Source organism: Parasteatoda tepidariorum, chromosome 11, assembly GCF_982258835.1.
Source record: "Parasteatoda tepidariorum strain Cologne lab strain chromosome 11, Ptep-v5.0, whole genome shotgun sequence".
In the NCBI taxonomy this organism is placed as follows: domain Eukaryota; kingdom Metazoa; phylum Arthropoda; class Arachnida; order Araneae; family Theridiidae; genus Parasteatoda; species Parasteatoda tepidariorum.
The window spans coordinates 52,708,766-52,731,375 of record NC_141765.1 but is presented as its reverse complement, the minus strand read 5'-3'; the positions used below and the strand labels follow the sequence as shown (position 1 = coordinate 52,731,375).

Here is a 22,610-nt window from a genome sequence, read left to right as displayed (position 1 = left end):
GGGTTTTGATGACAAAAAAAAAATTTTTAAATTACCCTGTTAATAATTTGAAACTAAAATAATGTTATTCTCTTTAAAATTACTTTTATGCATGTCAAAATACATAAGCACTGCAAGGCATGTTCTGCATTCATTAAAGTTTGAAATAAATGTTATATGCAAATATAACAATAAGAAACAGAAAATATATTGACTATTGAACATTTCCTTTTTGTATATGTATTTTAATGAACATGAAAATTTTTAACATTGTTAGTATAGTTATCAGAATAATAAAAAAAATTACAAAAGAATTTCCGAAACTTATAAAATGCCCTAGAGGGAAAATATGTCCAAAAATGCAAATGTTATAAAACTGGGCTTTATAACAGTTTGGTACTTGATTTATTAATTTAAATGTAAATTTGATACAGAAATAAGTATTTTATTTAAAAAATTATAATGCCAAAATAAATTTGACACTTTAAATTACATATTTTTATAGCATTGTAACTAGATATAACAAAGGTTAATATATACAAAAAATAAATGCATTAAGTTTCATACCTTTTGATATTTTATTTTACATCCGTCGTTGAACAGCCAACCCAATTTTTGGGTTTATGAATTCTAATGTTCCACTCCGTAGCCTTGTAACTTTGAACCAATCCAGAAGACAAGGAAACTCCTGGATCAGTACCCCCAGACGTATTAATTTGTTATGGGAACATGGAGGACTTAGCGACTCGACAGATGTAACATGCACCAGTCACCCTTTACTATAACTTTTGATATTACCTAAATCATGCTGAATTAGTTTTCAACCTTTTTATTAAATAAAGTATATTCATTGTCAAGAATATGTTTTTCAGGAATTTTAAAGCCAATTAAATACAGTAGGGAACGTATTATCCGGAACAATCGGGACCATCGCTATTCCGGATAACTGATTTTTCCGGTTTTCTGAATCGCTACAAAAAGCCGTTTTTTTTTTATTGTTAAACATCTTTCCAAATTCCTCTTGTTGGAAATAATCTTAAAAAGAAGAAAAAACGAAGTAATACACTAATGATTATTTCCAAAATGATAGTAAGGTAAACATCTTTCCAAAAAGAAAGAAAAATCCTAAAATCTTATGAGGAAAAAAAAAATTTATTTTTTTTAAATGGCGGGAAAATTTATCGAATTTCGTTCCGGTTTTCTGATTTCTGAATAACGGGTTCTGTACTGATTATTTTGATAGTGTGTAAATTTTAAACATTAAAAAGGAGAAATTATAAATATTTTTTTATTATTTAGTCATTATTTGTGCTTTTAGTCCAAAAATAAAATTTACTATTTATTGTAATTTTTTTGCTGTGATAGTAAAAAATAATTAAAATAAGTAAAATAGTTAGACAGCAATCATAAAGGTAAAAAAAAATTGACTCATTCTGTTTTATATCAGCCTTACATATAATTTTTTTTATTTTTGAACTAATGTAAGATATCCTTTTAAAATATTTTGCTATTATTTGTACATAAAGTTGTGTTTTTTTTTGTGCTTATTTTATATTTATTTTACAGATCTCAATCCTGTTGTTGTCAACTTACCAAATGAAATTGATAAAAAAATAAAACACACAGACACAACCCCGTTTGACTCTGTTGTTGATTCATCTGGTAAGGGATATGTTATAATATGATTTCAAAATAATTTATTATGTTTTTGAACAATTGTGTAATTTATTTTCAGTTTCAAAATTTAATGTTTTGACTCAAAAAAATTTGGCAATTGCTTACAACTCCTGCAAGTGACTGCCATACATTAAAATCAGGATATTTTATATCCTTCTCAATGCTTATTCAATGTTCGGAGTCTTTCATGATTTCTGAGAAAAGTTTGTATACATATCTTTGAGCAAGACATGTTATGTATCTGAATTAGTTGATGAATCTATATTTTATATATAATTTAGTTACTTATGAATTCTTTTTATTAATTTAAAAGAAAACTTTTCATTGAAACCTTAAAAATTATGTATATATGGTAAAAAGAAACTTAACCAAGTATACTATCAAGACTTTTACATTTTGTAGCCTGCTTTTTTCTTTCAAGAATTCGACCAGCATAAAGTTTCGAAAAAAGTCTGAAGATAAAGCTTAAAGGGTTAAAATAAAATTGAAATAAATTTGAAAATTTAAAATATTCTGATTAACCTCAGTTACCGAAATTTCAATTATTCAAATATATAAAGTAGATTAGTCTTCATGTTAACTTTTATCTTACAATAAGTTTCTATCATGAATTATTTGTTAATTACAAAAAAAGGGAATGGTGCAATTTTATATCCATAAAATCTTATAAACTTTATTTCATTATAATTAGTTAGAGTACATAGCTTACTAGATGAGATTTCTGAAAATTTTTATATTTATTTTTAATTACTCGAGAATTTTGCGACATTTTTTGTAGGAAGTAAAATTATCTTAATTTCATAGGCAGTGAAAGTAACTTTGATAGTAAACACTCAACACCACCCCCGCCACCAAGAGAAGAGTCTAAACAGGGTAAGAAAATTTGTAAGGTAATGGGAATTAGCTGAATTCTGCCTACTAACTTCTAAACTGTGCTTTTTTATTGAAAGTTCTTTACTTAAAGCATCATACTAACAATGCATTAATTTAGTCTTATCTTCCTTCATGTGTTACATCATTTCAGCTGGCTTTTGATGTCTATTTTTATGTAAATACTAAATGTTATTATAGTGTTTAAAGTAATTTTCTATTATATATTCAAATATTTTAGATATGTATTATTTTTTAACTCTGAGTTTCTCTTTCTTTTCATAACTTAATTAAGAACAACGTAAGGAAGATTATTACATATTTGTGGAAGTATTTTATTGATATCAAAGTTATTTCTCAACAAAACTGCTGTGAAGATTTTTTTTACCAAATCTGCACACAAATTTGTGTTAAAAAACGCAGACTTGATGCTTTATTCGAAACCTTTAAAATCCTCATTATGACTGCCATGAGAGATGAAATTCTATTTCCCCTCGAGTATCTATTTTAGAATTTATGTGAAGAAAGCAGTATGAAATCACACCAAGCTACTTGCTGTGTTGAAAAAGTTTCACTAGAATGCTTCAGAAGCTCTGTGAACTAACAATGCTTTTATACTAAAATTTTAAAAAATTTATCCTGCTTTATAATTAAAAGTTAAATGGTAAAGAAACTTGAGCAAACATTTAGAGACCCAATGGATTGGTACCTTTTTTGTAAAATTATTAGTTGAAGTTATAAAGTTAATTATTTTATTAGTTATTCTACAGGTGTTTAAATATCAAGTACAGGTCACTACCTTGAATTTAAGTGTAAATTAAATTCTTGTAAAATTTTCAACTGCCTATTTTTTTTACAATGACATGTTCAAGTATATTTCATTTGGGTTTTCTAATAAGAAATATGTTACATTTAACTTTAAAATTGATATAAAACAGTTTTGCTCTAAAAACTGTTTTTTATTTCCTGCTGTAAAAGTTGTATCTTATTTTTTTTTAAAAAAAGGTTCATATTTTGAAGTGTGAAAAGGCATAACTTTTCAGCAAACAAATAGATGTATATTTTTGCAATCATTTTTTAAATTCCTATTAAAAAATCATTTATTACTTAGTTAATAAAATGTTGTTTCAATTTATAGAAAATGGCAATGCTGGTCATTTAGTTAAAATAGACAATTTCTGACAATCTATTAGCTGATAGCATTTTTTTTATCTCAAAAATAATTTTACAAAATGTATAATTATGAAAACTTAGACTTCTTTAAAAAAAATCAACCATAGAAAAATAACTTTTTGATTCCAGACTTTAATATTTCTTTTTTCAAAAACATTCAGCTTTATTGGCTTGTGTGTTATGCTTAGTATATTTGTAATAAGAACCAGTTAAGTTGCTTAGCTTGATTTCTGCTTGACAAAATTTTCTATAAAACTTTATGAAGTAATGAAAGAAGAAAAATAATTCAAATGATAAAATTAGTATATCTGTTCTTTCATTAATTGATAATGAAGTCTAAAAAAATAAATAGGTAAATAGTTGATGCTTTAGTTTTTTCTAAAGCTATTTGCGCTGTCTTATAAAAACTTTTTATTTCTTTTTATTGCTGCAATTCAACTTCATTACAGAGGAAGACAAGCCTGAAGGTATTTACGATTGGTTTAAAATGCAATTAAATTTTTTTTCAAATGACTGGACTATTTATGTATTTAAAGTAGACAAATAATTTTCAGTTTACATTTAGCAGCTATTTATAAAGATTGTTTTGTTCATGAAATAATGCATATTATTTCCTTCTAATATTTTTTTCTAGAGATGATGCATATTTTTAGGTAATTTTAGTCTAATTTATCAAAAAAATTACCATTATATTAAAATCAAATACTGAATAATGTTTGAAGTTTCTACATCTGTTGTGCATTTAGCCATAATTTTTACTGTCCTAATTTGTCCTGCCATTTTCCCACTAAACACAAAAGATCTAAGATCCTCACAAATCTTAAGCTTAGCCTTAAAAAGGGAACAATACTGTGCTTTTTTTTTTTTTTTTTGAAGAAAGTATTTTTTCTAAGTGGATTTATGGGTTGTATTGTAAATAAAACATATGAATTTATATTTAATTCTGTCTGTCTTGAACTAAATTAGAAATATTTAATAAAGTAAATTATATTAAATTCGGTTATAGAACTCAACTTTGGAAACTACAGAAATTCGAAGACTATTATTTCTCCTGCAGTTATCTTATTTATTAAAAAATTAACAGCTTATATATTGACATAATTTCAGCTGTACATGAAATTACTAAAAAAAAAGCTGTTTTTTCTCCCAAAATTAACCGTGTTTACACAAAGAAAAAAGACAAAATATCTATTGGGACATCTGTTGTAAATAGTAGATTGCATTTTTACTGCCTGGGTGTTTACTGTAGTAGATTTTTGAGCATATAAGAACGCATAAGAGCATAATTTTGTACACTAGAAGTAGTTCTAGAACAAAACCTCACATAGTTAAGCAACATAAACATGAAAAATAAAAGGATGTAGTTTATTGTAATTATAAAATTAAGATTCATGGAAAAAAGTGGTGTTGGCCAACAATTAGTCTATATTGACTATACTAAGACACTTCTTAGAATTTCTTGGAGCTTACGCCTCTTTCAGATTTTAGGCATGAACTTCTGTTTTGTCTTTTATTAACTATAGAATAAAATAGAGATTAATTAGCTACTGGAAGACCAATTAAATCTACCATTGATTCTTCAAATATCAATAAAATTAAGAACATGCACATTGTATGGTTATAGATAACAAAAGAACACATCTTATTAAACATTGCCATGGCAAGTATGTTTAATGAGAAGTTTTAGATTATATTACTTTGCATTATGCATGCTGTGATTAGTTTTATGTTTAATGATCTTAATAACCTTTACGCGTTCAAAATTTTAAACATTTTAATTTTATATAAAGGGACACTCATTTTCAAAATTTAACAAATTTTAAAAGCTTTGATAGCTATCAAATATTGAAGAAAATAATACCGAATTTTTTTATAAGAGCAAGTTATTGTTGCATTAGTTCAAAATAGTAGTTCTTCGTTTCAAAAACAAATTTGGCATTTGTGTTTTCGTGGTTAATGAGTTTAAAAAATTGGGTGAAAGTTATAGACTCTGCTAACATAAAAACATTGTTTAGAAGGAATGCCATTTTAATTTATGAAAAAGCTAATTCTATTCATATTCACATCTATATAATACAATGTGTTATTTCATATTTGTATAAGTTTTAACTTATATTTTTGGGAAAATGTTCTTGAATATGTATTTTATTATATATGTTACTTTTTGTACATAAAAACGAGTCTTTCATGTACAAAAAAAGAAAAATTAAATACTAAACAAATTGCGTGGTGAGGAAAAAATAAATTTCTTCTACCTGCAATCACATGCCTGAATATATATAGAAAATAACTGTTTGGATCTGTTTTAGAGTGGACAAAATAATAAATTAGATTTTTCCACGGACCACAGTGCTGATGTGAAATATCCTCAATGGTAGATGGATAATGGGTTAGAATCCAGTTGCTGTCAGGCTAACAGGAGATTTTGTGGTTTTCCTCTCCATGTAACTCAAAAGTGGGTTAGTTCGATCAAAAAGTACACCGGGAAGCTAGTTTGTCCCAATGCTTGATCCAAGAGCATTGGGTTCAAAATTATGTTCGGTTGGATCATCTGCGTTAGGTTTAAAATTACAAGGCTACGGAGATGAACAGTGAAAGTCGTAAACTCAGAATTGGGTTGGCTGTTCGATACCGATTATAAAATAAGACTAGACTGTGCACTATGTAATATATTGTGCGAAAAGTATTCAGTCTCCAGTGATTGCAACTGCTGGCTGCATGTTATTCATGCTAAGTGAGATTTAGCACGAATAACATGCAGCTAACAGTTAAAGGGTTAATAAGACTCACAAGAAAATGATATCATAATCAAAATAAATCTCTTCGATTTAGATACTGAAGACTTAACTTCTAATGGTGTTCCTGATGGAAACTTATTTTCAAAGGAAAAATTAAACTTATGATCGTATAACTTTGTGACATATGAGGATTTTGGCATCTGAGTTTGTATGTAACTGGCAAATACTGTTGTAATGTGAAGGCATTTAATTTTTTAAGAAATATCTTCGGAGTAACACTAGAAAATGGTTTCAAAAATTGCTTATCTCTTGTGTGAACTAGTACTTTTTTTTCCTTTTCAATTATTATCTTCACAAAAGCGTTTTTCAGTTTGTTTTTTCAGACCTTTTGATGTATCCCTTTTATATGTTTCTAGGCCCCATTAACAAAAACTAAGAGAACTTTGAGTTAAATATTAGTAATACTTTAAATTGCAAGTTCCTAATTGTAAAGCTTGTTAAAACATTTCTTAGAGAACTGACTCATTGAAAATTTTTATTTACTCATTTCAGTTCAATTACTCGAAAAAATATTAGCAAAACTCACAACTTAATTCACCATTTGCGCAAATCTAAAATCAACATCTCTGTCAATCACAAAGTTAAGACAAAATTTGATCAGCTTTTCTTTATCATAAGTTTATAAATATATCAAAGAAATTTAAGTATTAAAATGATTTTACTAATAACAATTTTTATAATCTGAAACTTTCACACCCCTAATAAATCTGTGTACCAAATTTTATTAAATTTAAGATTGTAAAGTAAACACTACTGATCTAGTTTTGGAATGCCTTATATTAACCTAATACAGTTAACATAACTAACAGTAACTTAAAATAATAGCATATCAGATGTGGCTTACATAGTTTGTTAGTAAATAGCATTGTTACGCCTAAAAACCTTATAAAAAATATGCAAAATTTCTTAAATTGCAAAAATCATTCTTTTGTTTTTTGGCTTTTTATTGCTTTGAGAGAAAATATTTCCTTAATTTTAGACCTTTCAAAATAGGATTGTTTTAAAATATTTTAAAATACTTCATAAATAAGATCTTATAACCGAATACAAAATTATACAGTACATGCAAAACAGAAATACTAAATACAAAATTATACAGTATATATAAATACAAAATTTACCTGATTAATTGTTCATGTTAACTGTGTTATTCATTTTAGGATATCTTTGGGATGTATCTGATTGGAGCCCACCTGATCAGAGTATTAATAACAATTTCATAGATGAATCTCCAACTGAAGGACAGGATTCATCAAGTGTTCAAAGTACTGATTCCAACAGTTTTGTTAGCCAAATTGAGATGATACCTGATCGGGATGGAAATGCATGTCAGAAAAATGTCCTTAGCAATCCTAATTTAAAACCATCTCCATCTAGACATAAAATAGAGAACAATAAGCCTAAAGTTGGAGAATCCCTCCATTCTCAGTTCCTGGAGAACGATGGATCTCCTCCTCCTTCTTATGATAGCAAAAGCAGTGAGTGGGCAGATTTTTCAGATGATGAACAGCCTGCCTATGGATTTCCTAAGAGAAAAAGTCATGGTTTTCGAAAAGCATTAGAAAGTTCCGCAGGAAGGGAAACTGAAAGACTTTGTTATGATAATATAGACTCTGATGATGCATCATTGCCAGATTTATCTGGTAGAGTCTGCGAACTTGAAGACAGTGAAGTAGATATCTGTGATGTTGAAACATTACCACCACCAAAGAATTATAATTCCGTGCCATCTTATGTGTGATAAGGCAATATACTGAAACTATTAAGAAATTATTCCTTTAACTAAACATATTTTTCTGGAAAAAAAGGAGTTAAAAAGGATGTAGCTTTAGATCTAAGTAGGTTACAAATGAAGTGTAATGACCACTAAAGAATTGCAAGATTTCTGGACCTAACTGCATCATTACTGCTTCTGTTTTTACTCAATTTTTTCTAATTTACTTTTGATGAAGTCTCCCTTATGAATGACAGAAAGGCAAATGTTTGTGTAATATGGATGAAAGTTTGCGATGAACTCTGTATGTTTGGACTTATTTGATTTGTGACAATTCAAATTATGAGTGAATCACTATTTCTAAAAAGTCTATTAGATTCCTATTTTGGTATAAATAAGTTGGGTTGCTAGGATTTCATTTCAATCATTTTAAAAAAGACTTAGATGTCAGCATTATAAAAAGTAAAAAAAAAAAAAATCTTTAAATAATCTAATATTAAGCAATTTTTAAAGAAATAGCAATTATTGTCTATCTTTATATTCATAATAAAATGCCTTATTATTATTCTCCATCTAAAGGTACTTCAAAAGGTTACTTGTAAAGTAGCAAAGATAATAAAAAATAATTCATTTATTTCTACTTTTTTTAAAACCAGAATAAAAAACTATATTTAATGTGCTGAATATTCAGTAAAAAATAGATATATCTAATTTGCCTTTGAATGCACATATAAATACTGTATTAAATTCACATATTGAAACTTTGTTATTTAAGAATTGTACCCAATGACTGGTGCCAAACATTTTCTTAATCTTACATCAACAACTTCAATCTAAAAATTGAAAAAGTTTATTAAGTAACCCTACTTATTTTTTGCACCCTTTTTTAACAGAAGCAAATATATCGAACAAATATCTGGTTTTCATTTTTTTTAGATAACTGTCTTCTTTATGCTTCTTTTAAAATTGCTAAGTCTTATCCAAATGTCTCATGATAGCAATTTTGGTGGTCTGCAGTTCTAAATAACCATAAGAACTTATTAGCCATCTTTCGAACTACATCAGGGTCCAAGAAAAAATATGACTGAAAATTGTTTAAGCCTGGTGCCTGTATACTTGTTAAGTTTAAAAATAAAAACATAATATGCTAAGGCGGTACCGATGATATTAAGGTAGCTGTTTGAACTGACTGTGATAATTTTGGCAGCTACTATGCCTGATTTTGAAGGGCTTCAAGAATGCCCATAGAAGAAAACTTAAACCTCAGGTGTCCAATTCCAGCCATTTTTATAACTTTATAAAATTAACAAAAAATTCATTTGTTCTTTGTAATTTAATTACTTTTTTATGCTTGAAATATTTGTTTATTTTATAAACTTATGACATATTTTATACAAATTACTTTTATGTAGAGTTTAATACAATTGAAATTGAAAAGTAGATTTTCTGAGAAACGAACTCTAATATATGGTATAAAGCAATTTCTATAACTTCTTATTGCATAATTAATCATATGTTTTTTTTATGTGATTGTCTTAGTTATTTCCTATTTATAAGCATTTTACTGGCTAAAACATAATTACATTAAATTATTCTCCAAAAATATATACCATACCACTGCCATACTACATTCGATATAAAAATTGAATGGTGTAAATCTTAATATATTCTATATGCACATTAATGTGCATGTTGTTTACTTAAATGTATGCGATTCATTTTCATGCTGTAATATTTTGTTTAAATAAGCATAATATCCGATTTTGTGATGACATATCATATCACTTTAGTCAATTGACATTATTTTCAAATTCTATGTAAATATGAACTAAATGTTTTTTGTTTTTTTTTGCTTTCAAATTAACATGAGGAATGCAATCATTAATCTAAAATGCATTTATATTTTCTTAAGTTAAATTTTGTCTTGAAACTATAAAAAGAGGTTGCTTTTTTTTTTTTTTTTTTTGCAGAAATTCAAATTATTAGTTTATAATTTTAATTTATTACTGGTGAGAGAAATTTTGTAAAAATGGAGATGTTCATGCTTGCATTGTAAATTCTCATCTCTTTATAACATGTACAGTATTTTTCTTCGTGAAATTTGTACCATTTTTTAAAATGAAATAAAAAATTCTTGTTTTTGTGCCAGAACTAGATTTTAAAGAAGTTCATGTGCATGTGATCTATATGTTTAAGAGCTATGAAAAATCAAATAGATACATTAAGTGAAATTTATGTACAAACCTAAAAATGTTTGAAAAAGAAATTTGATTCAAACTGTTTTCCTGCTATATTATTTAAAGCTATCAATACATAGATCATTTCTCTAAATGAAATTGTGGGGAAAATTTTAATGCTTGTCTGTATCTACTGTCTGTCAAAAACTGTCAGAACTCATTTGTTACTATTATGAAATATTTAAGTTTTTTGTGGACTTTAAAAATAGTATAAATCTGTATGTATACACATTCCTCATGCCTACATACATATATATATGGTGCTATGTTTATATTGCCATGGTCCTATAGTGAATGAGTCATTTGACTGGTTATGCATTTATTAGTCTAAGGTATATAGATGATCTTGTATATAAAATATTTGTAATAAACTACTGTTACTTCTAAAGTTTGTGTTCTTTTTCAAGTGGTTTTAATATTTAATGCCAAATTTGGTTGAGATTCAACTGAAATGCACTGATCTGCACACACTAGTTGAACTTCCTCAGTTTCAAGCTGGCCTAAAATTTCGTTAATTTAAAACCAGTATACTTAAAAACATTAAAAAAAATCTGAAAATCGAAATTAAATACAGTTGAAACTAGAAAACAAACTAATTTCAAATCCAAATTAAATAAAATTATATAAAAAGATTTGGGAGAAACTTTTAATAGCTTAAGAACGTAAAATTATTTTAGCTATAAAAGAAAAAAATCGTAAATCTTTCATATTGCTTCTGTAATGAGATGGCTAGCACACATGATTTTGATTCTAAGTAAATTGGCAGGATAAAGCAGCTTTAAGCTTGGACAATATCTGGAAGGACCACTTGATGCATCTAATTTATGAAACTCAGCACCACCTGTTTCCCTTTCTTTTAGAAGCGAAAATGCAAACTCACTTTAAAAGGAAAGTTGATAGTTTTTTTTTAACGACACTGTAGTGTATCTAAAACTACAAAATTACAATTCCACTTCACTAGTATATAAGACATGTTAACTCAATTCAACGTTGGGGTACCTTTTCATAGACGAAGGTTGACATTGGTTACCTTCAGGCGAGATGTGCTCCTACCTTGACAGAAACTCCCACTTCGATTTGAACACGCCTACTTTGATGGATGGTCCCCATTGAACTGTTGACTTGCTACTTGTGACTGTGACATTATCCACTTCCTCACGCTGTTGCTACTCAGTCTCGATCACACTCAACTTCGGCCTGTATACACTCGACTGTTAATGGCAACAGAGGAGCGACCACAATCGTGAACAGAATACAGCACTCAAAAGTACGGTGATCTTAATACAGCTGTCCCGGCTTCTCACAAAACAGCAATGAATCAACTAGTGGTATCCCGTTCATCCCAAGTATTTTAAAATGTTGATGGCTATTATAATTTTTCTGTTAACATCAGTGTTTCAGAAACAATTCTTTTTATCAGCCAACTAGCAATATTACGAAATTAAATTCTTGTATATATTTATAATTCATTTTTTTTAATCCTCTTAACTTTTGTTAATTAATTTTCTTTCTTTTTTTTCACTCAACTTTGTAATATGTTTGCGCATCACACAAAAGTGTATTTTAAAATAAATTATCTGAAAAGTTTTTTTTAAATAAAGTAACAAAATTAATATTTTCTTGAGCAGCATAAATTTTTTAATTAAGGATATTGTACATTGTTTAAAGTAATTTAAAATAAAAACAAACGCATTATAACTCAAAATAAGATTTAAGATTCAGTTTAGTATATTTTTAACATTTTTATTTAGTGAATTATAAAAGAGATGAATGCTAAATCTTTACACCGTTTTTTAAGCCAACAAAAAATTAGAAACCAAGTTCAAAAGCAGTAAGCAGATTAAAAAGTCACATTCATATTTCGCGTTTTGTAATATATTGTATAAAAAATATCAAGATTGAAAGAAAGAAAAAAATTTAAAATATAATGCATCGACGACAAAAATCGGTACAAATAAAGCACGTCAAGAGCTGGCCGGTTGCAAGTGTAGAGTAATATTAGATAGTGCCCCCCTCCGCATTCATATATATACAGTAGGGAACATCGCTATTTCGGATAATGATTTTTCCGGTTTTCTGAATCGCTACAAAAAGCCTTTTTTTTATTGTTGAACCCAACTAAAAAATAAAAAGATATTTGGAAATAATCTTAAAAAGAAGAAAAAACGATGAAGTAATACACTAATGATTATTTCCAAAATAATGGTAAGGTAAACATCTTTCAAAAAAGAGAGAAAAATCCTAAAATCTTATGAGGAAAAAAACATTCTTTTTAAAAAATGGCGGGAAAATGTATCGAATTTCTTTCCGGTTTTCTGATTTCCGTATAACGGGTTCTGTACTGTATATATTATATATATAGTATATATAAATTTATTTTTAACCCTTTACGATCTAATGTCTGCTGTCAGCCACTAAAGCTTTTCTACTGTGTTCCAATCGTTCTCAGCTATCAAAGAACCATCTAATTATTCTATTTTAATTTTTCTTTAATATTTCTAATTTTAATCACAATGTGGGAAATATGGTCTCCATAGTTTGGTCAGAAGAGCGATCCAAAGTTTGGACCCTTTAATGTTAATTTTACTTTTTGTGTATTTCGCTATATCTCAAATTTTTAAGCAAATTGAAAATTTTTTGCGCATAATTATAAAATCCATTTGTCCAAAGATAATTTCATACATAAAATAAAATATAGTAAGTATTTATTATTTTTTCATTTCATATTAGTCGAAAAAATTTTGAATTGTAAGTTATACAATTTTTTACATAATTTTAAAGTAGGTAATTTTGCATGGCAAACAGCGAAATTGGTAGAATCGTTCCTGAGAAATCGAATTTTAAATATACTTTAAAAATTTGATTCCTCAGAAACTGTTCGACCGATTTTCCTCAAATTGTGTATTTTGCCACAGAAAATTACGAACCTTAAAATATAAAAAATTTCTGAATTACCATTCAAAAATATTCGAATATTATCAAATAAAATAATAAATATTTACTAAAATTTATTTTTTGCGTGGAATTATCTTTTGATAAATGAAATTTATAATTGTGTGCAAAAATATTTCAATTCACTTAAACATTTCTCGAGATATAGCAAAATATCCAAACTTTGCATCGCTCTCCTGATCACATTTCCCAGATTGCGGCTACTCCCTATATTTTGGGGGTCTGAAATCTGAATCCATTGGAAAAAAAGGCATGTTTATTCAGAGAAAGTACGTTTTTGTGTCTGATTTCATAACTTACAATATCATCAGCACTGATTAATTAACATATTTGAGTTTCAAACAGGGTAATCCATTTTTTTTTTTTTTTTTTTTTTTTGCGTACTGTGCATATTGATTTAAATTTAAAATTGAAAACCCATATAAATTATATAATTATAAAATTGAGATTTACTTTGTGTAAATTCTATTATTTAAAACTTAAATAGAAAATTTCTCGCATGAATACACTACATTCTTATATTTATTATGGCTTTGTTAGTTTGAAGTGAGGATTATATATAAACATAAATAAACTATGTGACAGTAAAGACAAGTTTATTAAGCATTTATTAAATAAAAATAAGCGAACTAAACCACAAAATCTATTTAAAAAAATCTATTTTAAAAAAATGTATTTAAAAAAATCTATTTGAAAAAAATCTATTTAAAAAATCTATTTTAAAAAAAAATCTATTTAAGAAAAAACCCAAACGCTTATATCAAAATAGACACAATTTAGCATTAAAAGACAACCAAATCTATTTCATACCCAAGTCTAACACTCACATTTTGAGTGAAAGTTTTCAAAATTTATAGCCAAAATACTGCAATTAGTTTCATGCTGAAATTAAAAATACAAATAGCTGCAATCAACCTCTCCCCCCTGATATACACTAAACGTGTTAACGGAAACTCTGAAACAGAGAACTTTAACAAATATCAATATCTATCAATTAAAATCTCAATGTTAATATAGTGTTCTAACAGAAAGAATTAAAATTTTTTAATTAAATGCAGATTGTATGGTCATTATCTTTTAAAACACGAAAATCTAACTCTGATGCTTTGACATAAAATAATAATAATAGGGAGGGGGAAAAAACAAGTACTTGTAATAAAAATATAATTTTTTAGTTAGTTTTTTTATTTGTTCTATAAACAAAGTGACGAAATGATATGCACCTAAAATTATCGCGCACAGGAAGAAAAGATTTGCTTCTAAAATTTATCTCTCTGTAATTTTATCTTTCAGAAAAAAATTCTTTATTCAAGTTTCTCAATGCAAAGTTTATATTTCCTCGCAATTCTGAAATCCCTTCATGACTCATATTCAATCAGTTTTTTTACAAAAACTTTTGTAATTTAATGTATTATTAGAAAAAAAATAAAAGTTTCTTGAATCTATCACGCGACGTCATCGATCGTTTCCAGTTTCAACTCATCAACAGTTTGTTGATCAATAATACTGTTTCATTTTAATGCACACGAGAAAATATTTGTTCACCCCCACTAGTTAGCGATTATTTTATTTATCATTACTAATGATTTGTGCAAGAAGTACCGACATGAGTTAACACATTACTTCAAATAAAAGTAAGTAGTGAAAAGATTATAGCGTTTAGAATCGTAAAGATGGTTTCAACGTGGAGTTCAGGCGCAACTTTGCCGTCAACACAATTTCAAAGCATGTTTAGCGAGGAAAAATCTCAAAGCGGATTAACTTTTGTAGACTTTTTGCCGGAACAACGAAGTCGTGGCGGCTTTTTCAGCCAAGCTAAATATGAAACATTTAGGTAAGTCTTTATTAGTGTCTATACATCGTTAATTGAAATTATCAATAATGTATTTGAAACAGATGCACTTTGTAAATTTTAAAATATTGATTAACGATTTTTTTTTACTCTCTAGAAAAAGCATTAATAAATCGTTTTTTTAGAACGTGTGCTGAAATGGCTAATGTAGAGGCTATAGCGCTCGCCAATGCCGGCGGAAGAAGTTTTTGCGCTCCGCGGATCCCTTTAAACAGGGCCTGATTATAGCCTAGGCCCATTAGGTATGGGAATAGGGCCCACAATTTCTGAGGGGCCTCAAAAATTAGTAAAAAGTCTAAGGAAAGTTGGACTAGCTATGTGTTGGTTTAAGAACTAAAAAAAAATAATTCCAGCTTACAATAAAAAATAACTCAGCTAATCAGTGACTTTTAGCAAAAATCACTGATTTCAATTGTTTGTGGTCACCAAACTATTTTTATTTTGACATAACATTGTTTTGTTTTATATTTTGCTTAAATTTATAGATACGTAAACTTTATCTTAGAAAAATAATCTTCAATTGTCTACTTTCAAAATTTCTTAGAAAGTTTTTTCTTGAATCATGCAGTTCAGTAGATTCCTTTTCATCATTAGGACTACTCTTCAGTAATTTAATCTCAAAATATATTGTAAGGGGCCCAGAAAATTTGGTGGGTCTTGGGTCTGAATTTGTCTTGATCGGTCCCTGCCTTTAAACATCGAAAAGAGAAAAAAAAATTTTAAAGAATAATAACTCGCCGGTGTAGTCATAACACTGTAGAAAATTGTTTTCTTTTATTCTATATCTTCTGTTTTGCATATCAACCCAAAATGCTCATTTAGGAAACATAATTACAGATAAAATAACAATTAACGCATTCAATGATAAAAAAGAAAGCAGTTAGTTTAGCTAAGGAGAATATTACGTCAAGTATTCTATAATAAATATTTATTACGGTTAATATCCTAAATGAGAATAATCTTATATGACAAACAAATGTGTAAACATAAACAATAAAATGTATTTTTTCGTAGTTCGCGTGGTCATTCTCAAAATGACCTCCCTGTTTTTCTCCAGCATTCACTCTTTGAGAATATTGAGTGAAACTTAAAGTTCACCTCACCCCTTTGAATATTCAAAACAATTTCTATTCTATTTCAAACATGCGGTTTTTCTGCTGCTGGCTGTTCTTTTCATCTTTAGTTAAATTCTTACTTATTAAACTTTAACGATATAGAAAATTAATCTAAGAATATATAATTTAAGAAAAATAATAACCTATAAATATATTTTTCTAGCAAACTATATTAGCAAAAAGAAGAGGAAATTTAAAATTTCGAGAACATTAAATCTGAGTCTCGTTCGGAGACCCCTTTCGCCGGCCCTGGCGCTCGCTTCTACCTACTATCCGGGTTTAGGCTCTATTAATTTTTCTGGTCCGCTTAGTTCACAGTGGTTAACGGAGAGAAAGAAAAGTTCAGTTTTCTTCGAGCTAAACATGGAAGGTTTCTGTTGTTTTCCTTTCCGTGTAATGCCGATTCCGGTTAATTTTACTCAAAAAAGTCTTCGCAGTCACCTGGTTTTCTGTGTCAGGTTTAAAATTACGAGGTGAATGCTATTGCCTCAAATAGACTTAGTGGATAAGATGAAGCAATTGAGGTAGGTTGGATCAGGTATATAGGGCTTGTTTTTAACGTAAACTAGATAATCCAGAGTCAAATCCTGCTTATGGCAGTAGGATGCGTATACCGTTTTCATTCCAGGCTGACAATATTCACGACGTAAAAGGAACCCTAATATTGATGGATCATACGTTAGTAAATAGTTAGAGTCCGTTTCTATTAGTCTAACCATGCGATATTTGTACTCCAAATCCTGAGTACTATCACAATAAAATCTTAACTATGCAAACAGTTGCGATATTTGAAATAATCCTACCTTTCCATCAATGAATACAATACGATAATATATAGTTTATAGTATATATAGAATAATAAGAGAAAGAAATTTGTTCTGATTATGAATAAAAAAGGAAGAGATTTGTCGATTTCGTTCCAGCTATGAAAATATATTTTTTGGAGAAAAAAAAAACTACTAATTTAAAACAAATAAAAATATAACTTGAAATATATCTCTTTTGACTCTCACTAACTTAGAGATTTCTTATTTCTTTATAAAGTATAAATATACAATGCTTCAAAGTGAGATTCCCTAAGTACTTTGAGAAGTTAATTTGAAACTAATAATAGCAACTTCCACAGCATATTTTTTAAATAATAATAAAAAGCACTTATTTTTAAAAGCAAATACTACAACTAGAGCGAAGTAGACAATATATATATATATATATGTATATAATTAGCCATGACGCTTAATTTTTTTCCCTATATGTAAATCGCGTTAAACAAAAGTTTTTATATTTTGAAGCTCATAATTCATAGCCTCATATCACTGCAAGAATCGGCTGTTCATCACCGGCCAGTTGATGAGGTAAACCTAAAATTTTAAATTGGGTAAAACTGTTTAAAACTCTGGAATAAAACTCTATTGGTCCTATAAAAATTTCATCAGTGGTTGTTTTATAGTTTTATTACCATATGTTTAATCTTATAAACTTTCGAAGTTTTCCTCTCTTGACTAAAGCGAAAAAATTTGCAAAAATTCTTACTCCCAACGAATGGACTCAATAGTTCTTTTATCTACGGGGTCAACAATAAAAATCCACGGAGGAAAATGTTTGAGTACCATAAAACCAAGGCGCATATTTAAATATACATCTTCAACACATTCTTTTAAACATTTTCAATTTTAATTAAAAATAATTATAAAAGAGAAATACAATGTAAATAAGATACTTAAAGAATAAAGTAATGCTTTTCTTTGCTAATAACTTTAATGTAAAATTTCATTCTATTATTAACTGCAAATTAAGCTTAAAATTGAAGTTATACAGATTTTTATTGCATATTTTTCAGCTTTGATTTTTACTTAAGGTTGTTATTTCAATGTTTAGTTCAGTGGCATTAATATTTGAAATCTTTTCTTATCAGATATAAAATACATTATATAGAGATATTCTAATGATAAGAGATAAGCTAGAAAACATATCTAAAATAGTGATAAGAGACCATAAGAGTGATAAAATAAGAAAAAAGTATTTTATAAAATATTGGGTGAATTGGAAAGTAATGTTTCGGTGCATTTGATATTTGTTACCAGGATTTTATTTTTAATCAATAATGTATTCACCCTCGTAATTGAAAAAATGAATTGGTTTTTAAGACTATTTAATGCGCCGAAACGACATTACTTTCCGGTCCCCCTAATAATATTAAAAATCATAGAATATTCTTGAGTTTTATAGACACTCCTGCAATAAAAAAATTATTGACTAGTATTTCCATTTTTGAAGTTGAATTACGATGTTACAGTTCAACACGGTTTAATATTTCCAACAGTATTTCCCTCTCTCCCTCTCTGTAAAATTTTATAATATTAAAAAAAAAAGCAATTTTGCAAACACTAGTTCTTGTGGATTTGTATTAAGTAACTGTACAGTGCACAAAATAAACTGGCCATCCTGAATAACTTTCGGCATAATGATGGGATCTTCATGTTCTAGAGGAGGACCTCAAATATGCTAATTAATTCATGCAGACGATATTTTAAGTTACGAAATCAGACACAAGAACGCACTTTTACGAAATCAGACACAAGAACGCACTTTCTCAGAATAAACATACCTTTTCTTCGACGGAATCAGATTTCTGACCCCCCAAAAAAGCCGCAATTCGAGAAATATGATCCCAAAATTTGGTCAGGAGATCAATCCAAAGTTTGGACCGCATGATGTTAATTTATCCATTTCTCGAAAACGTTTCAAACAAATTGAAAAATTTTTGAGCACAATTATAAAACTCGTTTATCCTCGTTATCCTCGTTTATCCTCGGTTATAAAACTCGTTGCATGCAAAAAAAAACTATTTTTAATAATTATTTATTATAAAATAAAACATGCATAAAATAACTATTAGTAAATATTTGTTATTTCAATTATTTTATTTAACGATAGTCGAAAAATTTTTGAATTGTATACCGTTTTTTTTTTAAATCATTTTAAAAAATTTAATTCTACATGGCAAAATACAAAATTTAATCTAAATTGATCGAATAGTTCCTGAAAATTCGAATTTTAAATGTTCGTTTTCATTTAAATTCCATTTCACATTCATCTTATTTTGCCATGTAAAATTACATTCTTTAAAAACTTGCAAAAAAAATAAATTTTTCAATTCAAACTTTTTTGACTATAAAATAGTAAAAAATAATAAGTATTTACTGAAAGTTAATTTTTGCATAGAATTGTCTTTGGATAAGCGAATTTTATAATTCTGTGCAAAATTTTTTCAATTCGCGTAAAAAGTTCAAAATATACGCATAAAGTAAGATTAACATTAAGGAGTCCAAACTTTGGAGAGCTCTCCTGACTAAACTATTGGGATCATATTTCACAGATTGCGGCTACCCCTAACATTCTGTGGTCAGAAATCCTAATACATCGAGAAAAAAAAAAAAAAAAACTTTAATCAAATTCAGAGAGTACATCTTTTTTTTTTTTTGTCTATTTTCGTAATATAAAATATTGTCTGCACTAATTATTTAGCATATTCGAAGTCACCCCTTTGAGCCATTAACAGTGAGTCCTTAGCACGCGAAGATCCGATAATTAGATCAAAAGTTATTCAGGGAGATTTTTTTTTAGAACTGTACAATATTATATTGAATTTTAGGTCTTTGGTGGATCGAGCAAATGACTGGTTGCGTGCCAACCCCCAGTGGAAGATAAAAACTTGTGAAAGTGTTGAATTTAAAGATAAAGGAAATGAAATTGATTCCGAAAAAATGATTTACTTGGAATATGGAGAGGCATCAACTTGTTATATAAGAGGATTAAGGTAAGTACCTGAGGTTTTTCATCAAAGTGTTTTCAATTTCTCTTTTATTATTATTAATACATATTAATATTACTATAATAATAATTACAACAATCTAATCGTGATGAGCGTCGTCGTGAATCGTCTCTTTTTCAATCCAATGAAAATATTTGGCTCAGCTTTCGTGGCTGGGAAAAAATTTCAATCGGATCTGTTACGTAACAAGTTCTGGTCTGGGCTGTGGAGTCGGAGTTATGAAGTCTGAATCTGTTTTAGGCAGATTTCTGAGAAAAAGGTAGGAGTCACGGAGTCGCTAAAAACACGTTGACTCCAAATACAGTTTTGTTGGACAGTTTGAATTTAAACTCTAAATTTTGCCGAATTTTGTTGGATGATGAACAAATTGAAAAGACAAAGAATGGACTTTCACTAAAAAAGACATTATTCTCAGAACAATTGAAGTATTCAAATCAAGACAGTCAAACTGCAGATATTGCGGTCTCTATCATCTTCTTGCAATAGTGAATTAGGTTTCGAGAAATATTTGGATAATATTAAAAAGGATAAGGCGAAGCGAATGAAAATAAAGAACCAAGTGTCTTTAGAAATAAAATTTAAAAGAGAGGACGAAAAAAAAGATCTCTACACAATCTTTGAAGAAATAGAGATCGATTGAAATTGAATATGATCGCTCTTGCAAGACACATATTTTAGAACTTATACAAATCTTCCCTGAAAATTTAAAAGAAGTAGCCCAAACAGTAACAGCTCTTCCACCTTAGTGTGGAAAGACTATTTTCATCTCTGAAGTTTTTGAAATCGAATTCCACTCTATCGCAGAATCGAATCTTGCCAAAGCTAAGCTGTTTCTTAGAAATTACTAACACTAGTTTTTCCATTTCATAATAAATTCTAATTAACATAAATAATTAGCTATGCCTTTTTTTTTTCTGTAGCATCCATTACTCTTTTTATATTTAAAGAAAATAAGCTGTAACTCATGTATATATATTTACTTATATAAAAGCGAGTCGGAGTGTCAGAGTTGGTCATTCTCTCTACCGACTCCACAGCCCTGGTTCAGTTTAGAAACCTCAACTCCTTACACACGACGAATAGAAACATGATTCGTTTGTTGCTGAATGGATCCTGCTCGATCCATTGCTGGATCCTGCTCGAAAGAATTGCCATAGAGTGTTGTGCAACATGATAACTCGTAATAAACTTAACAGTCACGTTTTCTTCAAAATCACATTTTTTTACCTTGTTCCGCAGAATATGCTTCAGAAACTCAGTCTCCGAAACTGAAAATTTTCATGCAATTTTCATTTTGTTTAATGAGATTATAGATAACGGATTGCTGTACAATTACAATGTTAAGTAGATTTTGAATTTTCTTAAGAATCAAAAGTTCCTTTTTTATGTAAAAATTTACCCCATTGATATCAGGCAGAAAATAGATGCAAAACGTTCTAGTTTTTTTCTGGTTAGTCTTTTTGAAACACTTTAAATTTTCATAAATACTACCTCGAAATCACTTGATGATAGGTCTGGGTTGTAGGGGTATTGATCGAGGACGTCTTTTTCAAAGAAGACGTTTAGTGATATTAGACAAGTATTACCAATCATAATCACTGTTATGAAAGAAAAGAATTCTTGTTTGATTTGACTCGTTGAATCGCCGTATTGACTCAATTACCTATTCAATGGTGCCATCGTTTCTTCATGATGTTGGGAATTCTAGCCACGTTTAAATGAAATAGGTATCTCATTCCAGCCAGTGGCTCGCTGCTTATTCAACGCCCAATATATCTCGTCTTTAGTGCATATAATTTGAATTCCATCGGAGAAATAAATAAATATGGTGGCGTGAAAAAGTCTCTGGCCAGTTTCTTTCAGATTTTGGCTGTTTACACATATAACATTAAAAAGATGCATATAGATGCACATGTAACATTAAAAGATGCATATTCTTGAATTATTTAGATTGTGGATTAGCAAAAGAAATTCCGGAGAAGAAAGAAGTCAACAAATAGGCTATATTAACATAGTGCCTGAAAAAAAGAAAGACGGGGGTATTTTTTCTTCAGCAGTTTTCGAAGATTTGGATGAAGTGATCGATAGATTCAATTCTATGATTAAGAATCAACCGATTCCAGGTAAAAAATCTCATTGTTTAACGTATGTTTAACTAAACAGTAGTTTCAGTTTATTTATTAATACAAATTTTAAGTAGAATGTCCTATTCTCTTGAAAGTACAGTGGCGTGCAAACATCTCCAACCAGTATATTGTTATTTTAATTTAATTATCTTAAAAAATAAAGACTTATGTTTTCAATACATCACAATTTTTATATACCTGTTTCAAATATTTATATAAATCTTAACACGTTCACTCCGGGAAAAGTAAAAATACTGGTAGAACATTCAATATTAGATAATA

The 22,610-nt window shown here is 28.4% G+C and overlaps 2 protein-coding genes and 1 long non-coding RNA gene across 10 annotated transcripts in view; 2 read left to right on the top strand and 1 right to left on the bottom strand.

Annotated features, from left to right (window-relative positions):
- The window catches only part of LOC107448983 (FAT atypical cadherin kugelei), a 653,420-nt gene extending 642,584 nt beyond the window's left edge, over positions 1-10,836 (top strand). For 6 of the 7 annotated variants that reach the window (XM_071187808.2, XM_043040626.3, XM_087154412.1 and 3 more), the window contains 3 exons: positions 1,546-1,641; positions 2,461-2,529; positions 7,658-10,836. In XM_071187808.2, the coding sequence (XP_071043909.2) occupies positions 1,546-1,641; positions 2,461-2,529; positions 7,658-8,238 (746 nt within the window). In that variant the 3' untranslated portion in view covers positions 8,239-10,836. The remainder of the gene's footprint in view (positions 1-1,545; positions 1,642-2,460; positions 2,530-7,657) is intronic. The other variant, XM_043040631.3, reaches the window with a different exon arrangement.
- The window catches only part of LOC107448984 (uncharacterized), a 29,249-nt gene continuing 11,682 nt past the window's right edge, over positions 5,044-22,610 (bottom strand). The window contains exons 2-3 of the long non-coding RNA XR_001584724.4: positions 7,619-7,804; positions 5,044-5,216 (exon numbers count right to left, since the gene is read on the bottom strand). This is a non-coding gene — a long non-coding RNA (uncharacterized LOC107448984). The remainder of the gene's footprint in view (positions 5,217-7,618; positions 7,805-22,610) is intronic.
- Positions 14,656-22,610, top strand: part of LOC107437339 (uncharacterized) — a 30,406-nt gene continuing 22,451 nt past the window's right edge. Inside the window, exons 1-3 of one of the 2 annotated variants that reach the window (XM_016049303.5) lie at positions 14,656-15,234; positions 20,023-20,187; positions 22,153-22,325. In XM_016049303.5, coding sequence (XP_015904789.1) covers positions 15,074-15,234; positions 20,023-20,187; positions 22,153-22,325 — 499 coding nt within the window. In that variant the 5' untranslated portion in view covers positions 14,656-15,073. The remainder of the gene's footprint in view (positions 15,235-20,022; positions 20,188-22,152; positions 22,326-22,610) is intronic. The other variant, XM_043040632.3, reaches the window with a different exon arrangement.